This window comes from Gekko japonicus, unplaced genomic scaffold (genome assembly GCF_001447785.1).
Source record: "Gekko japonicus isolate JY-2015 unplaced genomic scaffold, Gekko_japonicus_V1.1 scaffold1487, whole genome shotgun sequence".
Classification (NCBI taxonomy): domain Eukaryota; kingdom Metazoa; phylum Chordata; class Lepidosauria; order Squamata; family Gekkonidae; genus Gekko; species Gekko japonicus.
This window is the reverse complement of record NW_015161996.1, coordinates 56427-71849: the sequence shown is the minus strand read 5'-3', so window position 1 is coordinate 71849 and position 15423 is coordinate 56427. Positions and strand designations below refer to the sequence as shown.

Here is a 15423-nt window from a genome sequence, read left to right as displayed (position 1 = left end):
GAAAGAGAGTGGGCTGTGCGAATGCAATGATGATCACTCAGAACATCAGTTACAGACAAGCAACCTGGGATGTTGTGTGTGTGTGTGTGTTCTCTTTGCATCACACAGAGCCAGTATGGTGTAGTGGTTAGAATGCTGGATTAAGATCTGGTAGACCCAAGTTGGAACCCCTGCTCTGCCATGGAAGCTTTCTAGATGACCTTCAGCCTGCTTAAGCTACCTGACAAGAGTTTCTGGAAGGATAAGAGAGAGAGGAGAACGATGTAAGCTGCTATGGGTCCTCACCGGGGAGAAAAAGTGGAATATAAATGAAGTAAGCAAAGGATAGGCAAAGACAAGCTAGCTGACATATATGGAAGCAGATACAGCTACAGTTAAGAGAAGAATGCATTTAGCACTACCTTGCCGAAGGACAAACTGATGTGAAAGACTGGCCCAGATGGCTGTTCTGCAGTACCAGAAAGAAGGATCTTTCTGCCGAAGGCACTGCCTACAAAACTGTCTCCTAGCCCTGCTCTGGTGCAAATCTTTCAGCACTTGGTGCTGCAAGGTGAGACAAACAGGCCTAACTTTGGCATACCCAAACTATGGACAACCAGTCTCAAGTAAGCCTTAGTCAGGAACCATACACGGGCAACAGTCCCTTAGTGGCTGAATCTCCCAAAGTGGTGTCCGTGCCAGCAAGGTGAATTGCTGCTAGTGTAATCTGTACCTGATGTACCTCGCCTAAACACTGCATGCTAGGCAAGAGTGACAGGTGCAGGGACACTTTGTTTGCTCATGTGGCATTTTATAACCATGCTGGTTGTAGCCACCTGCACTACCTATCCTTGCAGCCGTGGGGAAAAAATGTCAAGCTACTTGTAGACTACCAAGATGACAGAGTTATCTTTCCTAAGATAACTGTGGCTGATTGATGGTATGTCTGCCACAATGACCCATGTCGTGAGAGTCACTTGAGATGCTGGTGGTATAAAAAGAACTCCATGACATAAGGGACAAGAGCGAGTCCACAGATGAGGCTTCTGAGTGCTCCTGATGAAATATTTAAAAAAATTTCCCCTTAAAGTCCAGCACTGCTCAGAGATTATAGTTGAGCGAACACTGGAAAGGTCTCTTCTTAGTCTTATGAACTGCACCCACTACAAAAGCAAGCTGCCATGAGGCCTAGAAATCTCCAACTTATCTTGCAAAGGCTGGAAAACAGATTTGTGAGCAAGACCATCCTGTACAGAGCGAGGAAAGCCCTTGCTGAGACAGAGTAAATGGTGTGAGGGACAGATGCAAGCTCCGCCCTCCAGGAACCTCAGCCAGTCATTTTCAAACAGTGGACTGTAATGGTGAAAAGAAAAAGGAGTTTAACTACTGGCCAACTGACAAGAGTTGGAAGTTGTTGTACTTTGATGGGAGAAGGGTTAGGAGGTGTGCTGGTTTCGCAGGGAGTCCATCAGGAAAACAGTGCTGCAATTACCTGTAACTTGTTCATTGAGATGTCTTCCGTGCACACATTGGATCTGTGCTTGCACAGGACAGCCACCGGGGGCTCTCTTACAGCTACTCTGGTATTTACTCAACACCCTCCCCTATAGAGTCTATTAGAGGCTGTTTTCCCACCCAATGGTCACATGCTCTGCAGGGAGGAGCCCCCCCATCAGTCCTACTGAGCTGCCATGAGTGCCACAAATGTAGCTATGAACTCATAGCGGGGTAGGAGGGAGGAAATGTGTGCCTGCACAAAAGACATCTCAATGAACAACAGCTAAAGGTAAGTGCAACACTGTTTTCATCTTCAGTCTTCTGTGCAGTCCCACATTGGGAGACTATAGAGCACCTTACCTTGGAGGTGGGATGAGTTTCATTGGAACAAGGAGTGTAGCGCAGCTTCACCTTCTCTCAGTCACACCAACAGGATAATATTTGATTGGAGAGCCAGTTTGGTGTAGTGGTTAAGTGCGCGGACTCTAATCTGGGAGAACCGGGTTTGATTCCCCACTCCTCCACTTGCACCTGCTGGATGACCTTGGGCAAGCTGTAGTTCTGGCACAGCTGTTCTTGAAAAAGAGCAGTTTCTGTCAGAGCTCTCTCAGCCCCACCTACCTCACAGGGTGTCTGTTGTGGGGAGGGGAAGGGAAAGGAGTTTGTAAGCCACTCTGAAACTACTTTGGGTAGCAAAGGGTGGGGTATAAATCCAATCTCCTCCTCTTCTTCTTGATGGTGTTTGAAGATGACCACGTCACTGCTCGGCAAACGTCCTCTTTGAAATGCTGCCGAAGCTGCCTGCGCCCTTGTAGAATGTGCTCAAAACTCCAGAGGGCACGGTAGACTAGCCTGTTCATATTCCAGCCGAACAGCCGAGACTATCCATCTAGAAATTGTTTGCGCTGAAGCTGGCTTCTCTTTTGAGTTACCAGAGAAGCACACACACGGTCGCAGGTATTTAAATAAAACAATTAAGATCTCTTCCCATCTAAAGAATGTAACATTTTTTCTGCCTCAGAGGTAGGAGATGGAAAGAATACTGTGAGGAGCATCTCCTGGGAAAGGTGGAAACTAGAGACAAACTTTAGTAAAAAAAAAAAAGTAAACTAGGTCTCAAAACTACATGGCTAGTTCGAAACTTAATAAATGGGTTGTCAGCTCTCAAAGCTGCCAGCTCCTCCACTCTCCTGGCCAATGTGATTGCTACTAAAAATGTGACCCTGAGTGACAAGAGTCGTAAACTACAAGAACCTAACGGCTAGAATGGGGCTAGCGTGAACTGGGAAAGAACTACTGAGAAGGTAACACTATAGGTGGCCTTATGGGAAACAAGATTATACAACCCTTTCAAAAAAACTCTTTGATGCTGGATGAGAATACAGTGTCCTATCTTGAACCTTAGTATGATAGGCAGACATAGCTGCTAAACATACTTTCGGGGAAGAAATTGCAAAACCAGATTCTTTAAGAAGAGATTGGATTTATACCCCACCGTTCACTACCCAAGAAAGTCTCAGAGCGGCTTACAAACTCCTTTCCCTTCCCCTCCCCACAACAGACACCCTGTCAGGTAGGTGGGGCTGAGAGAGCTCTGACAGAAACTGCTCTTTTTCAAGAACAGCTGTGCCAGAACTATGGCTTGCCCAAGGTCATCCAGCAGGTGCAAGTGGAGGAGTGGGGAATCAAACCCGGTTCTCCCAGATTAGAGTCTGCACACTTAACCACTACACCAAACTGGCTCTCAGTTTAAGATTTCAATACTAGGGCAATAGGACAATTCTCTGTGTGAATTCCCTGCACCCTGGTCTAATTTGAAAAACAGGCCTATTTACTCACGTAAGGCCTTCTAGTAGAAAGCCTACGTGTGTTAAGAATAACACAGGCTACTTGGTCAGAGAATCCGAACTGGGATTGTTCAGTAGCCAAGATGTCACTCTTATCTCGTGTACCTCATGGTGGACCACAGAGCCCCTGTGAAGCAGGTCTGCAGCTAGGGGCAGATGTATATAGCGGCCTTTGAAAAGCAATAAAAGGAATGGAAACCAAATTTGTCTGGGCCATAAAGGAGTGACTAGGATACACCATGTATTGTCTTCTCAAATCTTGGTCAATGCCTTGTGAATAAATGGGAAAGGTGGAAATGCATAAAAAAGACTGCCTGTCCATCTGATTTGAAATGCATCCCCCAGAGAAAATCAAAGCCTGCCCCGGAGCAGAATGCTGGGGCTTTCATATTGGTGCGGGTAGCAAAAAGGTCCACTCCTGGAAAACCCCACGGAAAACTGGAAGGACATAATTTTCCCCTAGAGACCACTCATGTCCCTATTGTCCCATCCTGCTGTATGTCCACTCCTGTGTTGGCAGTGCCTGTCGTATGCACTGCTTGGAGGGAGGCTCCTTGAGCTGTGACCATTTCCCAAATAATTGCGGCTTCCCTGCATAGGACTGCTGAGACAGTGTCCTGCATTAGTTTATATAGGTCATTGCCATAATATTGTCTGTGCTAACCTAAATGACCTTCCCTTTGGTAAGCTCTGCAAAAGAGGTAAGGGCATAACATATTGCATGTAACTCCAACAGATTAATATGAAAACCCCTTTCTTCTGGTGACCACACAACCTGGATCAAAATTGATCCACAATGGGCCCCCCAACCCTGCAACAATGCATCAGAGGTGACAGAAATTTGAGGAATCCTACTCCTGAACAGCACCCCAGCTAGGAGGTTGTTCTAGGTACTGTGAACCTAGTAATATTGAGAGTACACAGCGGGACAGAATTTACTTAAACAACAGTTTTGTAAAGGTTGCATTAGGTGTACATACACGGCTGTAGCTGTGGTAGAGGCCATTAAACCTAACAGCTTCTGAAAGAACAGGGCTGACTGAAACCTGTTGTTAGAAAGGCATCCAATCAATGCCTTAATTTGCAAGGCCCTATCGACTGGTAGAAAGGCTCTAGCCACTGTGGGATCCAGCAGACCTCCAACAAAGGAGACCCTCTGAGAAGGCTGGAGATGTGATTTCTTATGATTACCAAGCCCAACTTCTAGCATGTACAATCAGGGAAATGTGTGACTCTAATTCCTCATAGGAAGGCACAGTGATAAGCCAGTCATCTAAATACAAGTAGATTGATTGGCTAACAGGGATGAAGCCATGGGGGGATGCCCTGTACAAATTTTCTACCTTCTTGGATGTGGCAGCCACGCTAGCCAGTTTCTGCCAGAGGGCTTTGGAGATGTCAGCTATACCTTCCAGGATGGGTAAGGGAATTATACCTGGTGACTCTGCATAAAGCTTTCCCAGGATCTTATCTTTAGATCTAGGGTAGCTGGAGGTCACCTCTATGACTAGAGATTTGGCCATTCACATCATTTGTTTGTGTAGAGCTTCAGGTCTTCATTAGGTGACATTGGATCCGGGTCCCCTACAGTATTGTCAGGAGAGGGGTCAAATGGCAATTCTGAGCCCAGAACAGAAGAATTAGCATTCAAGACTCTTCATCAGAATCCAAATGTCCTATAAGGGGTTGAGTAGAGACTGTAGGAGGGTACCAAACTGCCAGTCGCCCCATTCTTGAGGTCTGGTAGAGGGGAAATAATACAGAAGGGTGACTCATCTCTGGAGCCATGAATGTGCCCTGGCCAGGCTCTATTTCCTCTTCAGAGCATGAATACACCAGGGAGGCATGCAGTGAAGGCGTTCGAGGTGGGGGAACCTCCGTCCGTTCCATCAGAACCGGAGTGGTGCTTTTCCTTATGTTTCAATTTGGAACGGGCATTTTTAGGCAGTGGTTCTGAAGAACACTGTTCAGCCAAATGGACAGGTGACCGGGTCCGATGCTTTGGTTCTGTCCCCAGAACCAACAGAACTGAAACGCTCGATGGCAGACTCATAAGGCAGTCAGTTCTAATGGGAGATTTTGACAGTAGGGACTGAGTGTGGTCCGCCAGGGCAGATGTCTTTGTGCCATGCTATCAGATCAAGAGAGCACTTTCTCCCACAAGCCTGCCTTCAATCACAACACTCAATATAAGTGGGCCTTTGGGGTAAGCTGGAGGCAAATTCTGCATGTGGTTGTATTATGAGACTCACCCAAGCAGAAAAGGCAGAGGTGTTCATCTGAATGGGTCATCTATGTACCGCACTGGGTGCATTTTTTAAATAAAGGGGAATCCCCAATAAGAGTAACAATTTTTGAAACAAACTCAAGAAGACCAGAGCTGAAGAGAAACACGTCCAAACAATGCAGTGACAAAGAAAGGACTGAGGGAGAGGGGGGCTCCTCCCTGCAGAGCATGTGACCTTTGGGTGGGAAAATGGCTTTTAATAGGGTCTGCAGGGTAGGGGCTCTCTTTAGAGAGCTTAATAAGTACCAAAGTAGCTGTAAGAGAGCCTCCAGTGGCTGGCCTACACCAGTGCAGGCCCAATGTGGGACTGCACAGAAGACTGAAGATGATATTCAGGTTATTTTGAAATAGGTACGGTTTGGGTACTGTTCCTGTGAAAAACAGTTAGGAAAGGGTAAGCATATTTGCTCTGTGTTATAAATGTTTTGGTGTTGTTCCTGTCAAAAACCAATTAAAACCATTTCTGTTCTATGTTATAATCCGTCAAATCAGCAAAACAAGAAACCTGCTTTGTAACTATTACACTTCTTCAGGCCCCAGGCTCTCCAGTGACTTTTGTTACTGTAGTACTGACAAGGTTGGAGAAAAGGAAAACAACCAAGCAAGCAACCCTGAGATGCCATTGAAATAAATCTGATTCTTCATTGTTTTCAAGCCTACCAGGGTTCCTTCAAGTTTATAATCCCCTCATAACAGGCCAAGCAAATGTACGGTGCCACCCTGAGTCCAGACACTGCCCTCATGGAGGACTAGAAGACTAAGCAGTCCCCAAAGCCTAAATTTTAAAACTCAGGGTATTTAAAAAAAGAAGTTTGTAGGGTGTGAAATTTTAAGTCCCTAGTTTCTAGGTCTGTAAACAGGGTATCGCCACAGAAGGCCACTCCAATAAACTGCAAAATCTACAGAAGGTACAGGAGTGACTTCTCCCTGCTGACAGATGTGCCCAGGGTAAAATGGAGATGCTGGCTCTGTAGTACAGTTTATAGAGTATTTCCGTACACAATTTGCTGTTTGCATTGTTTCTGATTTTGTAATCTTAGATCTTATGCATTGCTCACTTCATGTCTTATGGTATCTGATGGCAGACCTCTATAATCTGCAATCTGCCTTGAGTATTAGCAAGAAAGATACACTACAAATTAAATAAATAAACTGAAGATGGATTTATTTATTTACATTATTTATAGTCTGCCTTCCTCACTTTGGCTTTTGACAGATTACACAGAGTGAGACAATACAATCAACAGGATGAGACATTCAATAAACAATGAGATAGGATTTGGGATTCAGAACCAACCAGAAGTTTAAAAACATAGCTGAAGTAACAAGAAGATCCAACCCACAGCAAACTATACACAGCAGTACAGACCACAGTCCCCAGTACTTTATTCCATGTGATCCTACTGCCTGCATAAAAAAGCCCTCTTGAATAATTCAGTTTTGCATAGAAGAGTGGGAGCCTTCCGGACTTTTTCAGTCAGGCCATTCCACAAGGTGGAAACCACAACAGAGAGAGCACATGTATGGGCAGTTGTTGATTTTGCCAGCTGGCACATGCAGAAGGAGGGTCTTATAACCAAGGATGAATATAAACAAATAACTAGTGCTTGTAGAGAGAGAGTTAGGAAAGCTAAAGCTCAGTATGAGCTTAGGTTAGTGAGAGATGCTAAAAACAACAAAAAAGGGTTCTTTTCTTATGTTCGAAGTAAGAAAAAGAGCAGGACATGGTAGGCCCATTGTGCAAACTGTACCAGGTAATGAAGAGAGGGCAGAACTGCTCAATTCCTACTTTTCCTGTCTTCTCTTGCAAGAGAAATGGTGCTCAACATGGCAAACACAGAACACATGATGAGGGAAGGGAGTCAACACCTAGTTTCTTTAAATGAAACTAAATCCTCAAGGCCAGATGAACTGCATCCAAGGGTATTGTAATTTCTGAGCCTCTGTCCATTATTTTTAAAAATTCTTGAAGAACAGGTGAGCTGCTAGAAGACTGGAGACGGGAAAATGTTGTCCCCATCTTCAAGAAGGGGGAAAAGGAGGATCCAGGTAACTACCAACCCTTCAGCAGGACGTCTATACCTGGGAAAGTTTTAGAACAAATCATCAAGTAGACAATCCTTGAGCATTTAGAAAGGATAGCTGTAATTATTAAGAGTCAGCATGGGTTGCTCAAGAACAAGTCGTGTCAGACTAACCTTCTCTCTCTTTTTTTTAGAAAGTTACTACCTTGCTGGATCAGAGGAATGCTGTAGACATAATTTATCCTGATTTCAGTAAGGCTTTTGATAAGGTTCCACGTAATATTCTTGTTGGCAAATTGGTAAAATGTGATTTGGATCCTATGACTCTTAGGTGGATCTGTAACTGGTAGACCGATTACACCCAAAGAGTACTTGTGAATGGTTCCTCATCCTCTTGGAGGGAGTGACAGGTGGAGTGCCTCAAGGATCTTCCTGACAGTTGGAGCGGTTCCTCAGTGGAACAGGCTTCCTCGGGAGGTGGTAAGCTCTCCTTCTTTGGAGGTTTTCAAACAGAGGCTAGATGGCCATCTGTCAAGCAATGCTGATTTGGTGAACTTAGGCAGATTATGAGAGGGAGGGCAGGAAGGGTTGCATCAGTGCTTAGTTCTTTTGACTCTTTCTCACACATCCAGGGAAATGCTGATTGCCACTTTGGGGTCAGGAAGCAATTTTTCTCCAGGCTAGTTTGGCCGGAGATCCTGGAGGGGTTTTTTGTCGTCTCCTGGGGAAGTATTTGTGAATTTCCTGCATTGTGCAGGGGGTTGGACTAGATGGCCCTGGAGGTCCCTTTCAACTCTGATTCTATGAATTTATGAAAGCCCTGCTCAGATGATATATCTGTCATGGTGCAGCACAGAGGGAGAGAAAGTCCCACAGATAAGAGGGTCCAAGACTATGAAGGACTTTGTACATGATAGCCAATACTTTATATTGACCCCAGTAACAGATGGGCAGCAAGTGGAATGACTGTAGTATGCATAATATGCATGCTCCAGCTGACACCTAATAATAGCTGAGCTATGGCAAATTAATTTTAAGGAGAGACCAATATACAGTGCATTACAGTAGTCTAGCCTCAAAGTCACCGTGGTATGGATGCAGGTAAGGGGCCATTTTTCAAGCTAGGTTGAGTTGGAAGAAAGCCTTTAATGCAACTATATTAAACTTGCTTCTCCAGCAATAATGTATGGTCCAGTACAACCCTGAGGCTCTTAACAGAGTTGGCAATGGGAAAACTGGACAAGAGGAGAAAGGAGGAAAAATATCTGTATGTGTATACAGAGATACAATTTTTTTTAAGGAAGAATAGCACTGCTGCAGCAGATACAAAAGTATCTAGCAGGAACACGTGACTCCTCCTCCAAGCATACTTTTAGGTAGCTGTGGCTGCTTAATTTTTAAGTATTTGTTTTAGTGGACAGCTACTGCATCATCTTCTTTAATGCTGTATAACATTTTGGGCAGCAATTTTAACAGAACTGTGGTTTACAGATTGCTAAATAACCCATCCTGTAAACATCATCTCCAAGTATTTACCTCTCCCATTCCCCGAGATTCTAGTGCAAGAGCTTGAAACTCATGATTCATTTCATCCACAGAGCGAACCTGAAAAAAAACAAAGATAAAAATTAGAATATGAAGCACACAAATGATTTCAAGTTAAACCCATACTATATTATTTGAGTTCGCTACGCACTCCCAGAATTTGTAAACCATCTAGCTCAACATGCCCTATATTTTATAAGTGAGGCTGGGGAAAAGGGAAAGATTGACTAACAACATATTTACTCAATTAAAAAGGCTATGAAAATGTAGAAAAAATTAACAGTACATCAAAATATAATTATATTTTATTTTTTATAATTTTTTTATTATTTTCTTGCTACAAACACTAACAACTCTACAAACACTACAACACTAAACTAAAATATAAGCTACACAAGGATCATTCAAAATGATTGGTCATTAGCTTAAACAAAGTTTCCTCTATAGTAAATTTAATGGAATGGAGTTATTTCTTATCGCTTCCTTACAAACTGGTGTTTATATGATTAAATCAGGTAGTTACAGTTTAAACAATTTAACTTTCAAGCTTTTAAAATCATATTATTTCGGCTTCTTTTCTCTGAGCTCCTTTTTATCAAAGTTCCATTGGACCTTCAGGTGTTTTGGGGCCGCCGCCTCTTTATCTGATTCGGACTCCTCTTCTGGATTACTGCCCGCCGTACTTCCCGAACTTTCCGACCCATATGCACTGCTTTCTTCTTCCAATTCTTCTTCTGCTCTCTTGTCATAAGCTGGTCTTTGTTGCTGTTCCAAAAACACCTTTGCTTTAAAGACAGAGTCAATCTTTTTTTTTTTTTTGACTTTATATTTGAAGACAAGTCCCTCAGGTATTATCCATTTGTATGGTGTGAAGTTTTTCTGCAAAAGCTAGTTAAATTTTTATACTGTTTTGTCTGCCTTCTTATTTCAAATGGTATGTCTTTTAATACTAATTTTTTCATCTTTGATTTTTAGAGTTCCATAAATCTCTTTGAGAATCTCACCATTATTTCCCCAGGCAGGATTTTTTTCTTAATAAATTCTGGATATGTCTGATAGACCATATCCATATCGCTTTGTAGTATATCCGCTGTTAAACCTGTCATCGGGGCCAATGCTTCACTTAAGATTTCCTTCAGATTCTCACCTCTCTGTTTAGGAACACCTTGAAATCTCAGAGCATAAGTTCTAAAAAGTTGGTTTTTGTCAGAGATCCTCTCTTTCTCCACTACCTCCAGCCTTTGTTGAATTGCTTTTGACTTGGCTTCATGTCACTGCTTTTGCCATCTCCTCTGTTTTATATTAGTCTCTTTCAGCTATTTTTGGAGTGCTTCAAAGTTATTGTTGAGGTTAGTCATCTGATCCAACAGAGGGTGCAGTGCTGTAGCCAGCATATTGGGAAGGTCAGTATTCGCTTCCAATTTAGGAACCGGATGTGCTGATCTCGCAGTTACAGGAGAGTGCTTCGTTTTCGTCTCCATCTTTTCTGCCCGAGAAGTCATTGTTTACAGTTCAGAGAAAGTTTTTAAAAGTCACTGAAAGTTCATTTATGAAATCGCTTTAAACGGATCTGTGCTTTACTTGATTTAATCCGGAATCACCGTTGCCTCTAGCCCCTTCTGTCGCTTAGAGAGTTCATTTAAAGTTGTGGGGGGCAGACTCCCTCCCCCCTGTGTCGTTACAGATCGGGGCTTCAGAAAGACGCTTAACCACAACCAGCTGCAGAGGTAGGAAAAACTTTGAAGTTTTGCTTGATCACTTGTTCGTTTGCCCGGTGTACACCTCTTGAAGCCATAATGGCGCCGCAATGGTGGTACCTATCGGGGCAAAGGGGAGCCTCGATCCCTTGGCCGCAGCCTCATGAGAGGCAACCCTCGCGCCCCAGGCTGGGAGTCCCCTACAAGGACTCCAGGGTGGGGTCCGGATCAACTGCCCCCCCTCCTGTTCGCTGCATCACGGGCCGCCCCCATCAGAGCTCCGAAGGAGCACACCCGCCATGGAAGTCACCAAAACCGGAAGTCCAAAATATTGTAATTAAATTAATGTGATCAGCATATACCTGAACTTGCATAAATTATTTACTGAACACAAAGTAACTGACATGGGAAAGTTTACAAGACCAAGCAAGAGCCATCTTATTATAAATGTAACAAATAGCTACACACATAGCATTTCATAAAATGATGGCTGAGAGAACCTGAATGGCTGGTTTATTGCTTGACGATACAGTCATCTTTCCCACTAGCCACTCATGTCCTGAAGATTAATTCTTGATATGAACTTACAGTAACTTTAAATCACTTCACTACCTTTGTGATACTAATATTTTTTAATGGAACATCTCTATTTCTACTCAAAATGTTAATTACAAATTTAGAAACAACTGATATGAAATTTACAACTGGCATTCTTCCATGTAGAATTAAAATAGCAGAGCATAAAAACATCATGGAAAAGTATGCACCTGGCTTTTAATGACTAAAGCACAATGCAGCACAAAACAAAACTGTCTAACAGAACTATCACATGATTAATGTATTTCCCGGGTGCCTAATAATCTCATTCAAAACAAAATGCAAATGGGTTAGATGATATAAAAACTGTAAGAACAATGTGAAGTAAGCTAACTAACAATATATCACATATGTTATGATAAACAATTTAATCCAACACATAGTGAATTAATAATAGGGATTCAACAGCAATTATGAACATATAAGGTAGAAGATTTCAGGACATATTATACAAGGCATGAACAATCCAAAAAGCAACTAGCGTCGCCAATTTAAGGACCACCTAATGATGAGTACATAATACATAATACTCATGCTGAAGTCCTCCTGTACATGCACAATCTCTGGGTAGATCTCCCATATTGGTACCTGGAAGAAATACTTCGAGCAGAAATCTATCATTAGCTGAGCAAATCCCGACGGACAACCGATAAAGACTGTTTCAAGAAGACCTTTTTCAAAGATGACAACCTTCTATTAATTTGGTCAGATACCACTTATCAAAATGCTATAGAATGTTATGCCCAGCTTGAATGATGAAGCAGACCATTTGGGAGTGACAGGAAGCAGTGGTGTTTCATTATTTAATATGCCCTTCTCAGACCTCTGGAGGGCCTTCAGAATCTACCCCAATGTACAGGATCCATCAGAAAGATGCACTCTCCTTTAATTTCATTAACAGCCCCAAATAACAGCAGATACTTTCCAGATCGACCACTGGCTATGCCATTCGACAGTGCATCTCCCACTTCCGGTTTATGGCGGCGCGCTAGCAGACTCACCTCCCAGACCTCCCGGGGGTGAAGCTGCGCTCCAGCCAAAGAAGGGGGTACGCAGGCTCGCAACCCCCCCCCCAGGGGCCCGGCGAAGGAACCCTGGCCATGAAACTTCTAAGAGGTCGCCTCTTCGAGGGCGGAATGCCTGAGAATTGAGGTGCCTCTTTGTTCTGACGGTTCTCCGTGCTGTGAGACCGTATGGACTTAGTGATGCTGACCGGGACGAGCGAAGGGAATCACGCGGCAGAAACGAAATTAAAGCGAGGTCAAATGACCGATTATGAACGTGAGTCAATTTCCTAGCGTTTAAAGAGAAAAAGATAGCTCCCCACCCCACCCCACTGAACGGGAGAAAAAACGAGCGGGAGAGGGACGCCTCCTATGCGCACAAACGTTTGAGCAATTGAGGGGGGGAGTGGAAGAAAACGCGAGGGAAACTGCCTAGAAGTACTTACCAAAGCAAGAATGGAACCTCAGATATACACCATGAGAGTTCCTTCTGCTCTGAGGTTAGGGCATTTTGTCCCACCCCCAAAAATCAAACAAACAAAAAACCACCAGAAAGAATGTCTACAAAAGCAGGATCCCAAGTCTGACTAATCCTATGGAATCAAGCTGCAGGGGAAGATGTCCTTCTTTAACCCCTGCTCATGTTTTCTGGTTATCATGCTTCTTACTGCGACTTACCTGTTTTGGTTCTTGTTTTATCTCTGTCCTGTCCCTTCATGTTCCTGGGATCATTAGCTTGTGAGGTAACCAAACTGAACCAGGGCAACCCCCACCCAGGAGACAGGGAGTTGAAGAGTTTAGTCCTGTCTCTCTGAGCAGTTGAAGAAGAACAGTTGGTTTTTATACCCCACTTTTCTCTACCTTAAGGAGTCTCACAAGTGGCTTACAATCGCCTTCCCTTCCTCTCCCCACAACAGGTACCTCATGAGGTAGGCGGGGCTGAGTTTTGAGAACTGTGACTAACCCAAGGTCACCCAGCAGACTTCAAGTGGAGAAATCAAACCCATCTCTTAACCACTACACAACACTGTGAATCACCCATTCCAAGATGTCCTCCTAACTGCAGAGCATAAAGAACCCTTATGGTGGGTATCCAAGGTTCCGTTTGTTGTGAATAATTGAAAATTGATGTTGGATTGAGAGCAATTTTTCCTATTAATCGAACACATATTATAAAATTAACATCACTGACATTTGACCTTTCGTTTCTGAGAGTCTCAGGGAGGTAAATGATATAGTTATAGGGCTGCAAGGGTTGGCAGTCATCTAGTTTAATTGCTTGCATTGAGACATATGCTTAACAAAACAGACAATATTTTAAGTTGGTGTTTAATCATTCATATTTGGACAACTTTTCTAATTATATTTATTAGTTTTCACACATACATAATAATTGGTTCATTTATATACATATATTTTAGAGTATTTTATCTGTTTTCTAGCCAATTATACATTCCCAACCATTTTTTGTAAACACTTCATCATTTTTTCCCTGTAACATTAAGCTTAGTTTATCCATTTCAGCTACTCCCATCAATTTCTCCATTACTTCATCCCTTTTGGGGTTATTATCTTGTTTCCAGTATTTCGTCCATAATATTCTTGCTGTTGTAATTATAGATATTATTAAATACTTATCATTATAACTAAAATCTTCTGGAATCATATTTAATAAGAATATTTCAGGCACTAAGCCAAGTTTCACCTTTACCATTTCGTATATTAGATTCTGTATAATTTTCCAGTATTTCTGTATTCTTATACAATGCCACCACATATGATAGAATGTTCCCACATTTGTCTTTCATTTCCAGCAAATATTAGAATAATTTGCATAACATTTTGCTATTCTCTCCGGTGGCCAATACCATCTGTGAAACATTTTAAAGACATTTTCTTTGAAGCTAGTAGCCCTCATAACTTTAATAGATTTCCAAATCTTTAACCAGCAGGAAAGCGTCCATTTCCTCCCCAGGACAATTAGGAGGTAGTGCACAGTTAAAACTAACAAATATGGCCATCCCACAGGCAACAATGAAGGAAATAAACAAAACCATACAAGAAAGTGTGACACAAGCAGTGACGCAAGTAGTGGCGCAAGCTATGAAACATGCAATGGAAGATACCCTACCCGCATTAATAAGGAAGGGAATTGAACCCATTAGTTTAAAAATGGACGAGTTGACGATACAAATAAAGAATGAAACAGAAGAACTGAAACAACAAATCCAAAGCAACAAGCAAGAAATTACAAATCTTTCCATTAGACAGGGGAAAACAAAGGAAAAAGTGAGAGATATAGACTTGGATGCGTAAGAGTTGAAGAGTAAATGTGAGAGATTGGAAGACACTTTAATAAATTTGGAGATGGAGAAAGCTTCGTTGATTATAAGGTGTCAGAATATAACAGAATCTATAGGTAAGAACCTCAAGGAAAAAGTAGCATCCAGTATAGCGGATCAGCTGAAAGTCGCAACTAAAGAAGAAATAGAGGATGGGATCGAGGCGATATTCAGAAGAAATTCTGCTTACGCCAAAAAAACTAGAAAACCGAGAGAAGTACACATAAAATTCTACAGAAAAGACCTAAAAGAAAAAATATTGAAAGCAACAAATGAGGCTAAAGTAATAATTCAAGGGGAAGAAGTTGTATTCCTGAAAGATGTCCCGTGGAGAGTGAGAGAGAGAAGAATGCCATACACTGCCTTAACAAATTTGTTGAAAGAGAACAGAATTATTTTTAGATGGTTAATTCCAGAAGGTGTACTTTTCATGCTTAAAGGACAAAGACACAGAATAGATTCAGTCTTTAAAATAGAATATTTTTTGGAAAAGTACGGTGATGACCTAGGATTGCAAAAAGAAGAAACACAAGAGGACGAGGAAGAAAAGGAAGAAAAAGAGGAAGAAACGGAAGAGGAGGAAGAAGAGGAAGAAAGGAGTGAA

The 15423-nt window shown here is 42.5% G+C and overlaps 1 protein-coding gene across 12 annotated transcripts in view; it reads right to left on the bottom strand.

Moving 5' to 3' along the window:
- Positions 1 to 15423, bottom strand: part of PUM2 (pumilio RNA binding family member 2) — a 100226-nt gene that overhangs the window by 64195 nt on the left and 20608 nt on the right. For all 12 annotated transcript variants that reach the window (XM_015405413.1, XM_015405416.1, XM_015405422.1 and 9 more), the window contains exon 2: positions 9171 to 9239. In XM_015405413.1, the coding sequence (XP_015260899.1) occupies positions 9171 to 9221 (51 nt within the window). In that variant the 5' untranslated portion in view covers positions 9222 to 9239. The remainder of the gene's footprint in view (positions 1 to 9170; positions 9240 to 15423) is intronic.